Source organism: Triturus cristatus, chromosome 8, assembly GCF_964204655.1.
Source record: "Triturus cristatus chromosome 8, aTriCri1.1, whole genome shotgun sequence".
Classification (NCBI taxonomy): domain Eukaryota; kingdom Metazoa; phylum Chordata; class Amphibia; order Caudata; family Salamandridae; genus Triturus; species Triturus cristatus.
The window spans coordinates 859804096-859821326 of NC_140591.1; the positions used below are offsets into that span (position 1 = coordinate 859804096).

Below are 17231 nucleotides of genomic sequence, written 5' to 3' on the forward strand. Positions count from 1 at the left end.
TGGAAAAAAGGTTCTATAAGCCATCTGGACAGGAGGGCCTGAAAATCACTCGCACGGCGTGCTGTTGTTATCGCAACCAGAACAACCATTTATAAGCTGAGGAGGCACAACGGACAACTGTGCATTGGTTCGTAAGTAACAACCCAATTTGAGTTCAACCACAAATGGCTTTGCTGGAAACATTTGCGCTGCAGAGCTTTTATCGAATCCCTTGGGCCCGGTAGGCCTGTTACTGCTTTTACCAGCTCCAGTAGAGAGGAAGCATGCAGCATCACAGCGGGTGCCTTTTTTGCGGGTACTCTCAATGCTCTGGTCCTGCTCGGTGAGTCTGCTGCCTCTCTCTTCTGAGCCTTTGTGGGTGGTTCTGGCAGCAATCAGAAGTTTTCCGCGCTCCACCTGTACAGTACGTTCTTTTCTCTCCAACAGGGAATGCAGGTTGATTCTGATTCTTCTGATCTGAGTCCCAGTGATGTGACTGTGCATCCTCACTCACTCCCCGGGGTCAGGTTAGGTGAAGTCCTCGATGCTCCTCATGACCTCTGGGCCATCACAGTTTCATAGTTTTCGGCCGGATCCTCACAGCACCATTATTTCTGGCATATGATGTTGCCCCACTTCTGCCACCCAAGACGCCAGTCCTCACCTCACAGCAGTCCCTCCTGACACACGTGGTCACCGCTATGATCCTGTACAGGCTTCTGATCTTGTTTATCTGCCAGTATCTTCAACGATGGCCCCTCCTGGCATACAGTTCACTGCAGCGATGCAGTGCCAGCTTTTCTTTCACCTCAGAGCACACTTTCCACAGCTATCTTCACGTGGCCCTCTGCTGGCATACGCCAGTCACTGGCTTGAATCTGCACATGGCCAATGACCCAATCGGGGCAGCAGCCATCTCCTCACACTAGGAGTCCACTTGACGGGGCCCCCACTGGACCTCACCCCTTCCAACGATCTTTTCTTCACAGGGCACACTGGTCTTGGCAAGCAGGCAGACACTGGTGCTCCAGGCTCCAAAGCAGCTGGTCTTGGTTTCCGTGGGTGATGTCCCAACACGCAGCAGGGAGACTTGTATTCCTTGCTTCCCCCTGACCTGGTCACAGGCAGAAGTCTTGCAGAGCTTCCCCGCCTCACACAGCCCGTCTGTCTGCTTGAGTTTTTTGGGTCATAGTCCATTTCCAGACACCAAATGTGATTTAGGGTCTGGGTCTTTGAAGTTTTATGTTGGGGTTCTGCTTCTTTTGAAGTACATACTTCTCCTCTCTCTCTTCCCCTTGAAAGGCTGTCTGTCACAGCAGGAGAGACTCCAAAGATGATAGTCCCACAACACAGGCCATGGGAGTGACCAGAGTTTATACTTGGATGTCAGCCACAGTGATAGGTGTATCAAAAGGTTGATCCCAGGCTCCCAGCCCAACCCTTTGGGATTCCCTTATCAGCCCCATCTCCTTTCTGAGATGTGTTTAGGCCCCTTACTTGTGATCTCTCACTGAATCAAAGAGCACCCTTTGAAGTGTACGCGGGAATCTCTCTCTTCCGTCTCAGTGTATCCCACCCAGCTCACAGGAATGCAGCAATACACAAAACCGTCTGGGGGATTACTCTACCTCCTCATTACTTCACCACGGAGGCCTGAGTTTCCCAAAATGGAACCCAGGGTCCTCAAAGTTATGTACCATCACAGGCTCACATACAATCTGTACACATGTTCACTCTGTGTGCACTGATGAGTACTGTAGCATTTTCTACTTTGCCACTTGCAAGCACACATGCAGCCAGCACACACACATTTACCATGTGCGCACTGCACAACACTATACCCTTCATTGACTGTACCCCTTGCAGGTACAAATACACCAAGTACATGTACTCGCCATGCATGCACTGCACCGCACTATTGTACCCTTCCCAGGCACACATACAACCATTGCAGAATCACCAATCCTGCACTGTGCAGTGCTCTAACTGATGTAGACCAAGGGTGAGCTAAGCACATAGCAGCAGAACATTGAAAAGGTGAGTGAGCCTGTAGGCCTCATTCCAGTGACACAGGTTAAAAGGACCTTTTCACTACACGGTATGCTGCCACCATCCGCTATTGCTGTGTAAGCCTTGGTCAAGGCAGTAACCTTCCACCACTATGAGGATAGTGCTTTGGGCACCCCTCCCGGTACAATACTACCATAGTCCATGAGACAAGCCTTTGTCACTGCGCATTCGTATGATCTGTCTTTGCCAACAAAAACAAAAATTAGCATAGGGGATCCAGAGAACAATACAGTTGGGCGCTGAAGACATGGGTACATGCCGTTTGCAATGCAAAGGATATTTCCCTCCTAACACGAACCTTTAGAGAAACTCATTACAGGTGATTTGAATAAGGACGGCTGATCTGGGAAACGTAAAAAGGCAGAGGGGGCTGACAAATAACCTTTAACAGCTGCCCACAGCAAGTCATTGCTGGTCCAAAGACAAAGCAGACAATGGAACCAGGCCAACACATTATTTTAATTTTTGTTGGCCTTAGGACTAAAAATGTGCACTTTACTGCTGCTAACCAGTGCTAAAGTGCTTGTGCTCTCTCCTTTAAACATGGCAAAACTGGCTTATCCCTGATTGGCATATTTCATTTACTTATAAGTCCCTAATAGAGTGCTATACTATATACCCAGGGCCTGTAAATTAAATTATGCTAGTAGACCTGCAGCATTTATTGTACCACTTGTTTATGTAGCCTCATAAAACATGCCCCCTACCTGCCATTGCAGCCTGAATGCAGTTTTAAACTGCCAATTCAACTTGGCAATATAACCCCCATGCCAAGCCGTAAACTCCCCTTTTATTTCATACAAGCCACCTCTAAGGTAGGCCCTAGTTAGCCCATAGGTCTGGGTGCATTCTAATTAAAAGGTTGGACATGTACTTTTAAGTTTTACATGCCCTGATGGTGAATTACTCTTAAATTAATTTTTCACTACTGTGAGGTCTCTCTATCCCCTTAGGATAACATTGGTTTGCCTTATTACATGTAACAAGAGATAGCTTTAGAATGGGAAGAGGTAAGCATTTCATGTTTGGTGTCTGAGAAATAGTAATTAAAAACCCTTTTTAATGATAAAGTTGGATTTTAAGTAACAATTTCGAAATGCCACTATTAGAAAGTTGGCATTTTCCTTCCTTAAACTGTTAGGTCCCTGCAGCCTCTCCCCAGTCATGTGATTGGGTGTAGTTGGCAGTTAGACTTTGTTTATTCCTCCGAAACAGCCACGGAGTAGTGGGATTAGGTGTGCCTGGATGGGCCATCAACTAGCAAGAGGGTGGGGTAGGAGCTGGGCACAGCCCCACGTGCAACTGGATAGGCTGTGCCCTGCCTTCACACAAAGGATTTGTCACCCCTGCATGGTTCATGGAGCCAACCAGGAGCCAGGGCAGGGAAGTTGGGAAACTTCAAGGACTTTAAAGTAGGAGAAGTTTCTAGAGAATTCCTTTTGAAGTGGGCACCAGGTATAAATATTGGACCCTGAAACCCCAACTCTTAAGGACACTGCTCGACCTGTGGATACTACAGAAGGAGGTGTGCTGTGCTACTTTGCTGCCAGAAGGACTACCACTCTGCTGTCCTGCTACTCTGCTGAGAAGGAAGGCTAGACCTGCACCTTTCATCCCAGGCTGACATGACTCCAAGTCCTAAAGTTTTGATCTATTCACGAACAGGCACATTCACACCACGATCTTGCCGCCCACCAACACAAACGTCCGGTGCACCCGACTCTTCGTGCCACAGTGATCGCCAGCGATGCCCGGCATGCAAGATTTGCACTTCGTGCTACAGCATCAACAGCTTGTAAGGATTGCAAACGTGGAACTCCAGCAACTGCAGTTTGCGACTCCAGGCCTGCTCTTCATGAAACATCGACCTCCGCAATGCTGTCCCTTCTTCTTGTACCACTTCCACGAGGATGGGACTCTTTGCGCTGGACTTTGAAGGTCACTCTTTCAGTAGGACTAATCTGGTTCCTGTATTTGTCCGGCGCTCCATTGCGGTCGGCCTGAACTTATGACTTTCAACCGATCTTGCACATTGAGTTGCACTTAGTGGTTTTAAGCAGTTTACTTAACTGAATTTTTAAAAATTACAGATCTCTGGTTTGGTGGGAGTCCTTTTGGTCTCAAATAATGTACTAAATTTTACTCTATTTTTCTAAATCGGTGTGGGATTTTTCTTGAGTTGTGTTTTCACCTGATTACTGTTTGTGTGCTACATAAATACTTTACACATTGCCTATAAATTAAGCCTGACTGCATTTGGTCCAAGTTACCAGAGTAGTAAGCACAGGATAATTTAGTACATTTTGTGTTTCATCCTAACAGGGATTGTGGCTGCTGTTTGAACAGGGGTCACCCGCGCCCATAAACCGATTTCGCACAGTGCTGTATATGCCTGTCCACATTCTGGCCATCCTGATGGTTTGGGCCAAGGAGAGATCACATGTCCTCCGAGACTGCTGGTAGAATCTCACCATCTATGTCTCAGAGTGCATGAGTGTAGTGTCCAGGAGGCAGGCAGATTAAAGCTGTCACTTACTAAATGTTTTCATACATTTGGACTGGAGATGTAGTCAGAAAGTTGGGATTCACTCTGCTGGTGGACGCCAACAGTTGTCGGAATATAATAATGATACTTTTGTTAATAATGTGAGCTATTCACTGATAATAGGTTATCAAGCGTGCTGATGAAATAGTTTAGGATTTTTCAGTATAGTCTTAGATTATCACGGTTATGTATCTGCTCAGACATAACACAATGTATTTTGCGGAATATACTTTGATTGTAATGCCTTGACTCAGATCTTTGTGTATATATTAATAATGTTGACGATTCAATATTTAATTAGTCCTCTGGTGTGTTCCGACGTGCTGTCATCCATTTATGTGGGTTTCTTGTAGTTTGATGATTGTAAGTCTATTCCTGCCATGAATTTGATCCTTGTTTTATCAAGAAAGATGTGTAAAAATAGTAACTGTATGAAATGTGTACATGTTCAGTGGTACAAATATCACTATTGACATTGATGAAGTATATATCAGACCAATTCGACAATGCTGTGCACATTCTAAGGTGGCACCTCACCATACATGTCTTCTGGATTCTTTAACATTGCATTGTTGGTGTTCACTAAGTGCCACAACTTTGTATTTAAGATCTGCTTGGAGACATTATGGCCTTCTTGGCCATGGCCTGTTTGCCAAAATGAGTTTGGTAAATGTTGTTCTGTTTGCCACGCTCTCTTTGCCACAATAAGTTATTGCTGCAGTCTGAAATTCGTAATAGGTGCCATCCTTCCAGTGACATGGCTGGAGCATTGTGATCTTGTTATGGGTGCGTCACGCCCCTGCTTGTAACCCCACTGAGAAGGGTGGCGTTCGCCAGTAGGTAGATATAGTTCAGTCAGCTGATCCATAGGATAATAATTTTTTGTGTTGCTAAAACTTTGGCACCATTTGATGAATCTCCACAAAACTTTCCAAAAAGGTGCTACTTTTTGACAAGTTTGTGAATGGAAAGTTTTGGGGCGATCTATCAGGCAGGAGCTTAATAGAAAAAACAGGGGGAGTCCCAAAATGCAAAAATCCCCATGCATATTCCATAGCTTCTTTAAGGCGGACTGCCACAAAAAACTGCAGAATGGAATTACACCATATTTGGCAGGAAGCTAGATCTTGGGCTTCAGATTTAGCTTTTTGTTATTTGGTGTAAATCTGTTTGGTAGTTTTTGAGAAACTAAGGTTATCTGGACAGTTGGGTCCACGAGAGGCGAGAGAATTCTCCCGGGAGCGCCAGTTTAAACATTGAGCACTCTGATTTGGACCAGGGAGCTTTATTTCCCTTGGGCCATTTCACTCCTTTGGGAGTCAGACTCCCACAGGAGCGTGCACTCTGATTGGCTGCCAGCAACAGGGCTCTGGGACTGAGTCCCCTGTCCTGAAGTGAAAAAATAAATAGTGATATAAGAGGGCAGGGTAGGGATACCCTGACCTAGGCCCCATGGAGGGGTGGGGGGGGGGGTGTACCCAGCTAGCCCCCATGCCCCCCCCCTCCAAAAAAAAAAAACAAATCTGCAGAAATTGCCATGATCCTGCTGGACTCCCCCGGATCACCCAAAAAAATCTAAACTAATTGGTGTCAAACATTATTCATTAACTTTATTCCCTGGGGAGCCCACCCCATGTGCTGTATTCAATATGGAGAGGGATGCTGCACGGCCTTCTTTTCCAAGTTATTAAATGCCCTGGGGAGCCCACTGCCAGGGCCTAAATCATGAAAAGAGTGGAGGGGGTCTGTGTGGCCCACCTCCCCAAGCCAATACAGGTTTCGGGAGCCCCTCCCCTTGGGCCGAACTGTGCATGTAAGGGGAGGTTGAGGGGCGTGCACCATTGGACAGACGTTCGATGAAGTCCTGGTGAAGCTGTTGACTTTGCTCGGAAAAACTTTAAGTGGGAAGATTCAAAATTCGCACCCAGGTACGATCTCTCGCCACCAGAATACATTTGGCGCACCTTAGCCCGGTCGGGTTATTACGTTTGGATGTAGTCACTTTATTGGAGCTTGAATTTCGCCAGTGGGAATAGGCAGCAGACTGTAGACAAAGATGGCTCAATGATGCTGGATACCTTCTCCGCAAAGCTTTGCTGAAATGGCTTTGTTGCTGCAGCAAAATAAGGTGGGAAAAATCTGAATCTTCAGACCAGTAGCAAGCCACCTTGTTAAGTTCGACGTGGCATATTTGTCCTGCTCCTCTGGAGGTTTTTTGGAACCCAAAAGTTTTCAAATTCTAGGTTTTTCTTATGTTCGGGGCAGTACACTGACACATCCAAGGGTACCAGGACCAAGGGAACAGCATTTGGGGATCAAGACTTGCTCCAGCAGAAGCCACCAGCCGGATCCAGGGCAGGTCAGATTGGAAATGGTCAGCTGGGCTCTTCAAGAAAAAGCTTCTTTCAGCTTGTTGTGGCCATGTAGCGTAACAGCAGATCAGCCACGGCACCCTTTGAATCAACTTCTTTGTCCTAGGTAGAAGTGGGAGCAGGCCCAGCCCTCAGATCTTGCAAACTTGTGGGTGGTGGGGACTCCTGGCTCCTCCCTTACCAATGAGGAAACATTCAGTGGAGTAACACTACCCACTCTTGCTGCGGTTCCTGTATGCCCGACTGCAAACAATCCCACAGTGCCCTTTTCTGACTTAATCCAAGATGGTGAAATCCTTCTTTCCTTGTGCGGATCCTGTTTGTCCACTCCTGAGGTGTGATCAGGGAAATGAGTACCTCCTCTCCTATGTCCACTTCAACTAAGTTTTGAGGCAACTCTGTACCCAGAGGGATTGGAGCTGCCTGACTGGGGGATCAAATAAGGGGCCTGTGCAGATGCTATCTGAAATCTTTGCCTGTGACAGGGGTGGCCCCTTTAAAGGTAATCAAGTTCCTGGACACTGCCGAAATAATCATCCTGCCAGAGGAGTAGAAACACCTCCCATGGCTAAGGCGTTGTCTCTGCTCCGGTAGCAGTTTTCATACCTCATTCAGGGATTTACCACTTGTAGGTCTGTGACTGGACTTTGAAATAGTGCGTTTACCTCAATATTTAATAAAAACCCGACTTCACCAGTGAAATGGGCTTTTAAACAATATTAGAAAGAGTCCAATAATAACATATCTAGCGGTTTCCTAACCACAGATAACATTATTAGATGTATTAGGAAAGCCCTGTGTTCCTCCAAGTAAGATCCAGCCTTGCTACACTAAAAATGGTGTTTGGGTGAAAGGCATTGCAAGGACATGTTAACTTGAAGTTACTACATTTCCTACTTTAGAATACCATGAACCCTGCCTTGTGTGCTACAAGGCCTATATAGGGGTACCAAATTAATATTTAAAAGGAAGGTTTCCCTGGTCAAAAAGGGTTATTTTGACAGGCCAGTTTGCAGCTTTAAAATGTAGCTGCCAGGCTGCTGTGGTAGGCCTATAGTCCTGTTTGCCTGGTCACAGTAGTGGTGTAGTCCATAGGTGACATTGATCTTTCCCTGTCATATGTGTTCTCTGGGCACCATATACTATGGACTTGTAGGAAAGTTAAATATGACTATAAGATGTTCGCAAATTCAATATGTTTTAGGGGTCAGATGACATGCACTGGGCCCTGGCCAGAAATCCCTCAGTTTAGAGAGTAAAGAAAAAAAAAAAGCAGCATCATTCCACAAAACAAAAATCGGGGCTACCATGCAAAAAGATTCACTTTCAAATACATGGCCTTTACAAAGCCAATAGCTGTATGTGAAAAGTTGGGGAACTAGTTTGTTGTCTGACGCTGCTAGATAATCTGAAAAGCATAGCATACCTTTTGTGTCCCAAAAGATTAGTGTTTCGGGAAAGTAGTTTATATACATCATATTCTAGGCATCAGACTAACTTGCTTTGCTTTTGTTCCTTTTGCTGCTTTCTTTCAGATTGCACTGAATGTGTCAGGCAAAGGTGACAGTTTGGCTTCTTGGGATGGTTTCTTAGATCTGCCAGAACAAGCAGTTATTCACGAAGATTGCCAAAAACTGATTGGTATGTAAATTTGTTTTGCAATACACTCAAAGGCGATTTCACCTATAGCTCTCATATATATAATCTTTCGTGATCCTGTATTAAATTTCTATGAAAACACATTTTCTTTTAGTTCAGGATTTGCACATTTTATTCTTATATATTTTTTTGTTTTCCAAATGCTTATTTAAAAAATATATATATAATATGTTTTTCATTGAAACTGAATGAGGCTCAGCATGTTAAGTGGAATAATTGTGCTAATAAAAAGTCGCACATTGATTGCTTCAGTGCATAGTTCAGACGCCATGTTATTACCACCTTACTGCCTAGTGACGTGAGAAAACAATGCAGATAGTTTCACATATTCCACTCAGTTTAACAGAATAAAACCACTGGAGTCATTCCCTTAGGGCTTAGTAACTGTGAATGTTTGTCAAGGCACTGATTGAACCCATTTTACTCTTACTATGGTTAAGTACCTTTGTTTCTAACTACTGCGCATGAAAAAACAGCATGGAATCCCAGACATGGATATCAGCTGAAGGTAATATACTATTTAATACCATTGGCGATTGAGGGAAGGGACAGCATAACTTGTTCGAGGTTTCACCTCTCGTGCACCAAGATCCCACCCCGCAGTCAACCATCTTAAAAAATAGCTTATTACACTGTACACAGGCATACTTTGTATTCACTAAAAACCATTTAAGTAATATAGCTTTATAGTCTGCTGCCAAGTGCTATACTGGTTTTTAAAGGCCCTGAACACAAGTGTGGTTCGGCCTATAACATGGAAGAGGCATTGAACAGCTGCTACATCTTGAGGCGCAAGGGCGATAAGGCTATTAGAGCATTCAACACACCAAAGGTAGAATGTTTTAAATTAAAAGGGAGAAACGAAAAGACAGCTATTTGAATGTTGGAGCAGAAAAGGCTTATACCAGCCATTATAAGCTCTAAGCCACTCCTTATTCTTCAATAGAACTGTCAACATTCCAATGTTCTAATAATAATTTAGTTTTCTGAGAGAGCAAACATAGAAAGAAAAGAAAATGCCACAGAAAAAACACAGTTAAAGTAGGATTATTGAGACACATAAAAACCCCGAAATTTATAAGTTTTAGTCCGATACTTAACCATAAATCTGTTGCCTTGCTATTTACACCATAACTCTCCCCTTGTGTAATGCGGGAAGATATTCGGTATTATTGAGATGATGGGTTTGGTAAACCATGATGGAGACAAAATGGCAGGTGAAATGACTAAGGACCCACTAAAGGATTCGGCTGGAGATGGTGGGAGCAAAAAGGGATTTGGGAAGACAAGTAGAAATAGGGTTCTGGGTTGTTGGAGCTTCATTAACCGTCATCAATGTTAAAGCAATTACCAGCTGCCCAAGTAGACCCCTGGGTACTTTCTATCGGTGTAGTAGGGCCCATTGAAATGTCACACAGGGTGGGAGTGTCCTTCTGTCATAATGAAGAGCAGTGCACTGTAGCAGCCTAACTGAGGCAAAATGGTTCCTGAAAAATTAACTGATGAACTCCTAACGAGCAGTTTAATGCCTACATTTCAGCAGGTAATGTGCAAGAAACGTGTGAAAATAAAGTTGGTTCTTTTTTCCGGGGCCTGTGAAAACAATCTTAGAGCACATGTTCAATTTCACATCTCTATTTTTTGACACAAGAAAATAGCAAATCTTTGCTTTTTCTTTTTCACTCATCTTTAACATAATTCTGTCAAGTAAAGTGATCTTAATTTTTCCAGATTTTTGACAAGTTTTCTCATCTGAAATGCTCTTTCTGTTTTTTGAGAAGTGCCCCTCCTGTGGGAAGAAGGTTGTTGCTAACACCAACAACGTCTGTGTTCTGTGTCTACTTGCCTCACATTTGGTCAAAGATTGACACATCTGTAAGGAAACGTCCATGAGGTCTTTGAAAGAAAGAGAAGGCATACGTGTTGTAGGAAGGATTCAGGACCTGTCAGTGAAGGAAGGAAGTAGAAGAAAAAGCTGGAAAAGTCACCTCTCTAATGCTTCTTCTTGAAGACCTCTTGTTCTAGAAGAGGACTCCCACAGGAAGCGATCCAGAGAAAGGAGGTATTCAACAAGAGAAAAAACTTCTAAGGTAACTGTGTCAAAAGCAGTGGCCTGACATCAGGTTTGTAATCTACCTCTCATCGACATCACAGAAAACGTGCCAAACACCTGCCGTTTGAAAGGCCTTCAACACTGAAGACACACATTTTGATGTTGTCAAAACTGACTTCAATATCGATTATTAAATCTGCTTCACTATCCATGTTGATAGGACTCTCAACACTGATGTTAGAGACACAACACCAATCGTTGTCACACTTGACTTTGGAAAGGAGACACCGTAGGACTCCATCAAAGTCTGCATTACCATCAATGTGAAAAAGAACATCGACTATATTCTTGTGAATGTGGAGAAATGGATACTAGTTCTAGACATGGAAGTGCAATGTCGCCCTGAAAGTGACCACAACCCCTTGGTTCTTAAATTTGATGATAGGAGCTTTTGTGGTCCAGTATTGATGGAAGGCGACACTTGCCCCAATATAGTAACTATTGCGAATGATCTAAGAAGGGTACGGTGGGCCAAGGTAGCAATGGATGGAAAGAACGTGGCAGAAATTAGGGCTTTAGTGTCAGGTTCTTTAAGGGAACTTTCCGATTGCGGCTCCCAGGAGGTCCTAAATGCCAAGTTGGGGGGAATCCATAGTAACCTCTTTAGCGGCCTAAAAAGGTTTTTCATAAAAGCTGGACCTGCTAAAAAGATTAGTATGAATAAACCTAACTCGTGGTATAACATGACGTGTAGGCTAGCTCACAATGCTCTAGTGGTAGCCATTAAATCTAGGATCCATGGTACTATCAAGCAGTATAGAGTAACTTATAAAACGGCTATCAGACACGCCAAGAAGAATGGGATGAGGATCGCTGGCGTTGTCTGTTGTTAGCATGTAGAGGCAGGAATATGACCCAATTTTGGGATCTTATTAAATGGGGGAATGGACATCGGTCAATAATCCCGATTAATAATGTCGAACCGCAGCAATGGGTTGTCTTCTTCGAAACACAATTCCAACTGGTTTCAGAGAGGTCAGGGGTTGTCCCACAAATCCAAATTGACGTCCCCCTGCTGTTTAACACAAAAGAGGTAGAGACAGTTCTTAAGTCTATCCCAAGTGGTAAGGCACCAGGGCCTGACTGCATTCCAGCCGATTTATTTAAACAGGATCTTGATTTATGGATACGCTACATTACAAATTTAATTAATTCGATAGCTGGTGGAGCCCCAATTCCTGCATCATGGTCTGGAGCGAAAATCAACCCTATCTATAAGAAGGGGGATCGTTCCGCTCCGGCCAATTATAGGCCCATCAGCTTAATTGACGCTATTCAAAAGATAACAGCACGTGTAATATTGGGTAGGATCCAGGGCTGGATGTCTGAAAACGATATTTTATCTCCTTTACAGGCGGGGTTCCGGAGTCATATGGGGACTTTGGATCAGGCTTTTAGATTTGTCCTTATATATTGGAAGGAGATCTTTTTGGGTAGGGGAATGCTCTTTGCTGCCTTTGTGGATTTAAAATCTGCCTTCGACCTCGTGCCAAGAGCAAAATTATGGGAGGTCTTATTGAGACTGAGAATGCCTAAAGAGTTGGTCTCCCTCGTGGGTAGACTTCACGAATCAATGTACGCTCAGGTTCGTTGGGGGAAACCGGGCAAGGTTACAAAGAAATTTGAGGTAGGAAAGGGCGTCCGGCAAGGGTGTGTGCTGGCACCAACCCTGTTTCCCTATTTATCAACAGGGTAGTGCAGTATTTTGTTGACCAACCAACAGACGCGCCGATGCTCGCCGGCCAAAAGGTGCCCCTGCTCATGTTCGCGGATGACACGCTGATATTATCCAAGACGAGACAGGGGTTGCAGTTAGCTCTGCCTCGTTTTGAGGAATTTTGCTGCGAACATGAGCTTGTGGTTAACGTAGGGAAGACTACGTTTATGGTGCTCCATGGGTCCAAGCTGGTCAAAGCACAAGTCTTTATGGGTGGGAAATCTCTGGAGCAGATAAAAGTCTTCACCTATTTGGTGTCACTTTTGGCGATAAGTTGAGCTGGGATCCCCAAGTTAAGATTCTCGCACTGAAACGCACTCAATTAGCGGGAGCATTGACCAAGGAACACAGGCTATCATTAACTAAGCCAATAGCTCCAGTGGTCAAAATTTACACGACTAAAATAATTCCCGCTATTTTATATGGTGCTGAAATCTGGGGGTTTTGTAACCTGACCCAATTGTCCACAGCCCAGAATAAATTTATGAGATCGGTTGTGGGCTTGCCCCAATCGTCCCACCCGTACTCCACTGATGTTTGACTTAGGCTGTCATAGTATTGAGGATACTGCCCGCTATAGGCCGTTGGCCTTCTGGAGGCGTCTCTGGATTACTCCAGAGCTCCATCTCTTTGCTAGGGCTTTGTCCGAAGTAAGGGGATTGGATCGCCTGCATAGGATCCCATGGCTGATTGGCATAAAATCTCTCCTTATTGACATGGGGATGAGGGAACTTTGGGTGAGCCCTGAATCAGTGGAATTTCCTTCAAAGGAATCCTATCGAGCAGCATATTGGGAGCTAATTAAAATAAGGAAGTTCTCCTCTGTCACTAGCCCTTCTCTGTCTAGAGATTTTTTAGATCTTAAAGATGAACCCTGTCTGGAAAGCTATTGGGACCTTATATCAAAGCCATCAGACCGCAAGCTTTATCACCAATTCAGAGTTAGGTCATTGCCACTCCGGAAGTTTACATGTAAGTGGCAACCAGGAACTGGCGATTAGTGCCGATTTTGCCCGGATCATACTGAAGATATTGACCATCTCTTATTCGTATGTCCGGTCTATCACAAACCTCGTAGCTTGTGGCTAAAACCAGCATGTCGGTCCTTAGGAATTAGCTCTGCGATGGCCGCTAAGAGGCTGCTGAAATCTGGCCACAACGAGATCGCAGTAATAGGAGTAGCTAAGTTCCTGAGTTGGGCATGGGTGTTGCGGATGAAAAATGGGGGGCCCTAATAGCTAAGATATTTTTCCTTGAGGTATTGAATGAACCACATGGAATTATGTATTTTTATGGTTTTTTATGATGTGTTCAAAGTCTTGTGCGTGGGATATATTTAATCTTGTACTAGGAACTGTTTTAATATGTAAATATAGGTATTTATTTTTTTAAACCTTACTGAGAAACTTGTAAACCAGTTTTAGGTCTTGGTATGGTATATATGTGGTTGTATCTAATTTTAATATACTGACTGTTTTGTCTTTTAAGATGAATAATCGCAATAAAGACTTTTTGAATTGAATTGAAAAAGAACAAGGCTATCACCATAATCTTCAATGCGAATCTCTATGAGAACTACTCTGCCTCTCGATTTTGTCTCCTTCTCCAATGTCATCACTACATTCCCTGCGACTATCACAACATGGTGTCTCCTGATGTTGCACCATGTTTTCCCCTTCCTTCACCAATTCCGACTCAAAAAAAGAGAGTAGAGAGCCTCTCTAAGACTTCTCAACCTATGTGTCATCCTGTTTTTAGGTCTCGCGAGCCAAAGGCTCGAAGAGACATTTTATATCTGGGCTTTACAAAGTGCTGCCGTGGCCTAAAGCTACAGTGCATGTGCGCGGGCGCGCGCGCCGCGCTTACTTTCACTTTCGCGGCCGCACGGCCGCTTTGATCACGATCGCTTTGCTGCGCAGACCCAGCCTCCTCTGCCAGCACACCCACAACTGGCAACATTACTAGCGCTTGTCTATATTTCTTTCCTCTCTCACCTCATTTCTTTTATTGTTTTATTCCACATTATTAAAAATAAATCCTATTCCCTTCCCCGCAAATATCAACTTTACTTTGAGCACGATGTTCTTTTATTTGGAGAGAATGTGTTTCTTCGTAGGTATACACTACTTGTTAGTGTGTCAGGGGTACTTGTTATCTATCAGACGTAATAAACACCCCATTGAAATCATTTTACTGTTTCAGGAATTTAGGATTCTCTGTGCACCAGCGCCTACCAACCATTTAAAGGGTATTTTATTTTGTTAATCGAGTGTTTTGAAAAATCGTGTGAAGTGCCAAAGCGTCGTCTTTCATCCACTTTGCAGCGCTTGGATAGACCACGTGGCTGTAATATGCTCTCATATTACTTAGAAGTTTTGCCTCCATCAACAACGTCCCGTTTCATCAAAGAATGTACTAGCGCTTGTCTATATTTCTTTCCTCTCTCACCTCATTTCTTTTATTGTTTTATTCCACATTATTAAAAATAAATCCTATTCCCTTCCCCGCAAATATCAACTTTACTTTGAGCACGATGTTCTTTTATTTGGAGAGAATGTGTTTCTTCGTAGGTATACACTACTTGTTAGTGTGTCAGGGGTACTTGTTATCTATCAGACGTAATAAACACCCCATTGAAATCATTTTACTGTTTCAGGAATTTAGGATTCTCTGTGCACCAGCGCCTACCAACCATTTAAAGGGTATTTTATTTTGTTAATCGAGTGTTTTGAAAAATCGTGTGAAGTGCCAAAGCGTCGTCTTTCATCCACTTTGCAGCGCTTGGATAGACCACGTGGCTGTAATATGCTCTCATATTACTTAGAAGTTTTGCCGCCATCAACAACGTCCCGTTTCATCAAAGAATGAATGGGCCTTCAATTGTGTAATTTCCTGATGTGTTTAATTAATTGCATTTCCTGATGTGTTTAATTAATTGTATTTACATTCTTCTGTGCGCGGTACGCATTGGACCACAGGAGCCATGGTTTCATATCAAGAAGAGAAAGACAGAGCTCGTCTGCGGTTTATATCTGTATATGAATGAGAGTACAATAAAAATTAAACCTGTTGCCAGGGACCTTTTGTTTCCATTTCTATGTGACACGCAATTGTCTTTCACTTTTTATGGGTTTAGTATCTAAAGATGGACTTCACCCGTTTTTAGCAGCCACAATACCAGACTTCACTGCTTCTTCGCGTCTTTACTCAGACTGAGCTCCCAGCAATTAATGAAATTCCCTACGAGAGCATTAAAAAAAAAAGCATTGGCATAGCCAATAGGTCTCGCCTTTGGGATCTTATAAGTATTTAATTATGCAGAACAATGTGCTTGGTGCAACATCAACTGTTGCATAGTTAAACACTTATAAGGTCCCAAAGGCGAGACCTATTGGCTATGCCAATGCTTGTTTGGATCCGCTTCCACGACTTTTCTGACCACTAAGGCCAATCAGCCCTTTTTAGGACCCAGTGCAGATTCCAGGATGCTGGCATCTTCCCATAGCACAGAAAAAGACACAGATCTCCTTGCTCATCCAGATCCCCTATTTCATACTCAGCTGATACTCCCTCATCTTGTGCACCAACCTCACCAGCCGCATTTCCTTGTTTCCCCAATTAACATTATAACCTTTTTAGGTCTCGCTGAGTCAGTGCGCATGCGCTGCTCGGAGAGACTTTAGTAAGGGCTTTAAAAAATGCTACCGCCGGCTACAGCTTGCAGTGCATGTGCGAGGGCGCACGCTTCAGCAGAGGCGCCATATGGCGTGATTACTGCTGCGCACGCACCACTCGCGCACATCCACTGCAAGCTGTGGCCGGCGGTAGCATTTTTAGCTTGCTAATCGCGGCACTGGTGCTTTGCTTTTAACATTAAAAGTAAAGCACCGGTGCCGCGATTATAGCAAAAATAAAGAATTAGAAACAAACCTCTATTTCTTTACTTTTGCTATAATCGCGGCACCCGCGCTTTAATAGTGCCGCGATTAGAAAGAAAACAAGCATTGGCATAGCCAATAGGTCTCGCCTTTGGAACCTTATAAGTGTTTAGCCATGCAACAGTTGCATAAATAAATACTTATAAGGTCCCAAAAGCGAGACCTATTGGCTATGCCAATGCTTGTTATGAGGTTCTAGCCAGTGGAGCCTGGTAGTTGAATCTTCCTCTGAAGTCTCCCCAAACAACTGATTAGGTGATTCTCGAAACTTTTACCCCTGAGACCAGCTTAAAAACCCTTGCTGCCTTTAGGACCTGACCTACTTGACATAGCACATGAAAAGTGCCTTTACCTGCCACTATGAAAGCAGCCACTCTGCAGCTCCTGAAAAAATATAGGGCTTTGCAACAGTATGTGAAATTCCTAAAAACTAAGCCAAAGCCAGATTCAGGTATAGTAAATTCAGTGAGATGGAGACAGTCTTCAGCTCTGACTACTACTGCTCTGCCAGACCGAAAAAGCAAACGGGTGGATGCTACTGGCAGGAAGATATGTAATAATGCAGCTGCTAATTTAAAATCTGATAGCATGGTGACTTCTTGGAATATATTGGAGAAAAATCTGTAAGGGCAAGCAAAGTTTTATCTTACCCTTTGAAGCATCAACAGCAATATGTCACAGAAATGCTGCATGAAATTTGCTTTTTAGCCAGATCGTGAGTTCAGCATTTGATTCAGCAAGATTGGCAGCTACAGGATAATGTTGTGGGGTATCTATATGCAGATCCTCCTGATTCCGAAGAACAACCTGGTTATCAAGATTTTGAGGCATTTTACGA

General features: G+C 43.9%; 1 protein-coding gene across 4 annotated transcripts in view; it reads left to right on the forward strand.

Annotated features, from left to right (window-relative positions):
- TBC1D23 (TBC1 domain family member 23) overlaps positions 1–17231 on the forward strand; it is a 558574-nt gene that overhangs the window by 54192 nt on the left and 487151 nt on the right. For all 4 annotated transcript variants that reach the window (XM_085622378.1, XM_085622377.1, XM_085622376.1 and 1 more), the window contains exon 3: positions 8502–8607. In XM_085622378.1, the coding sequence (XP_085478504.1) occupies positions 8502–8607 (106 nt within the window). The remainder of the gene's footprint in view (positions 1–8501; positions 8608–17231) is intronic.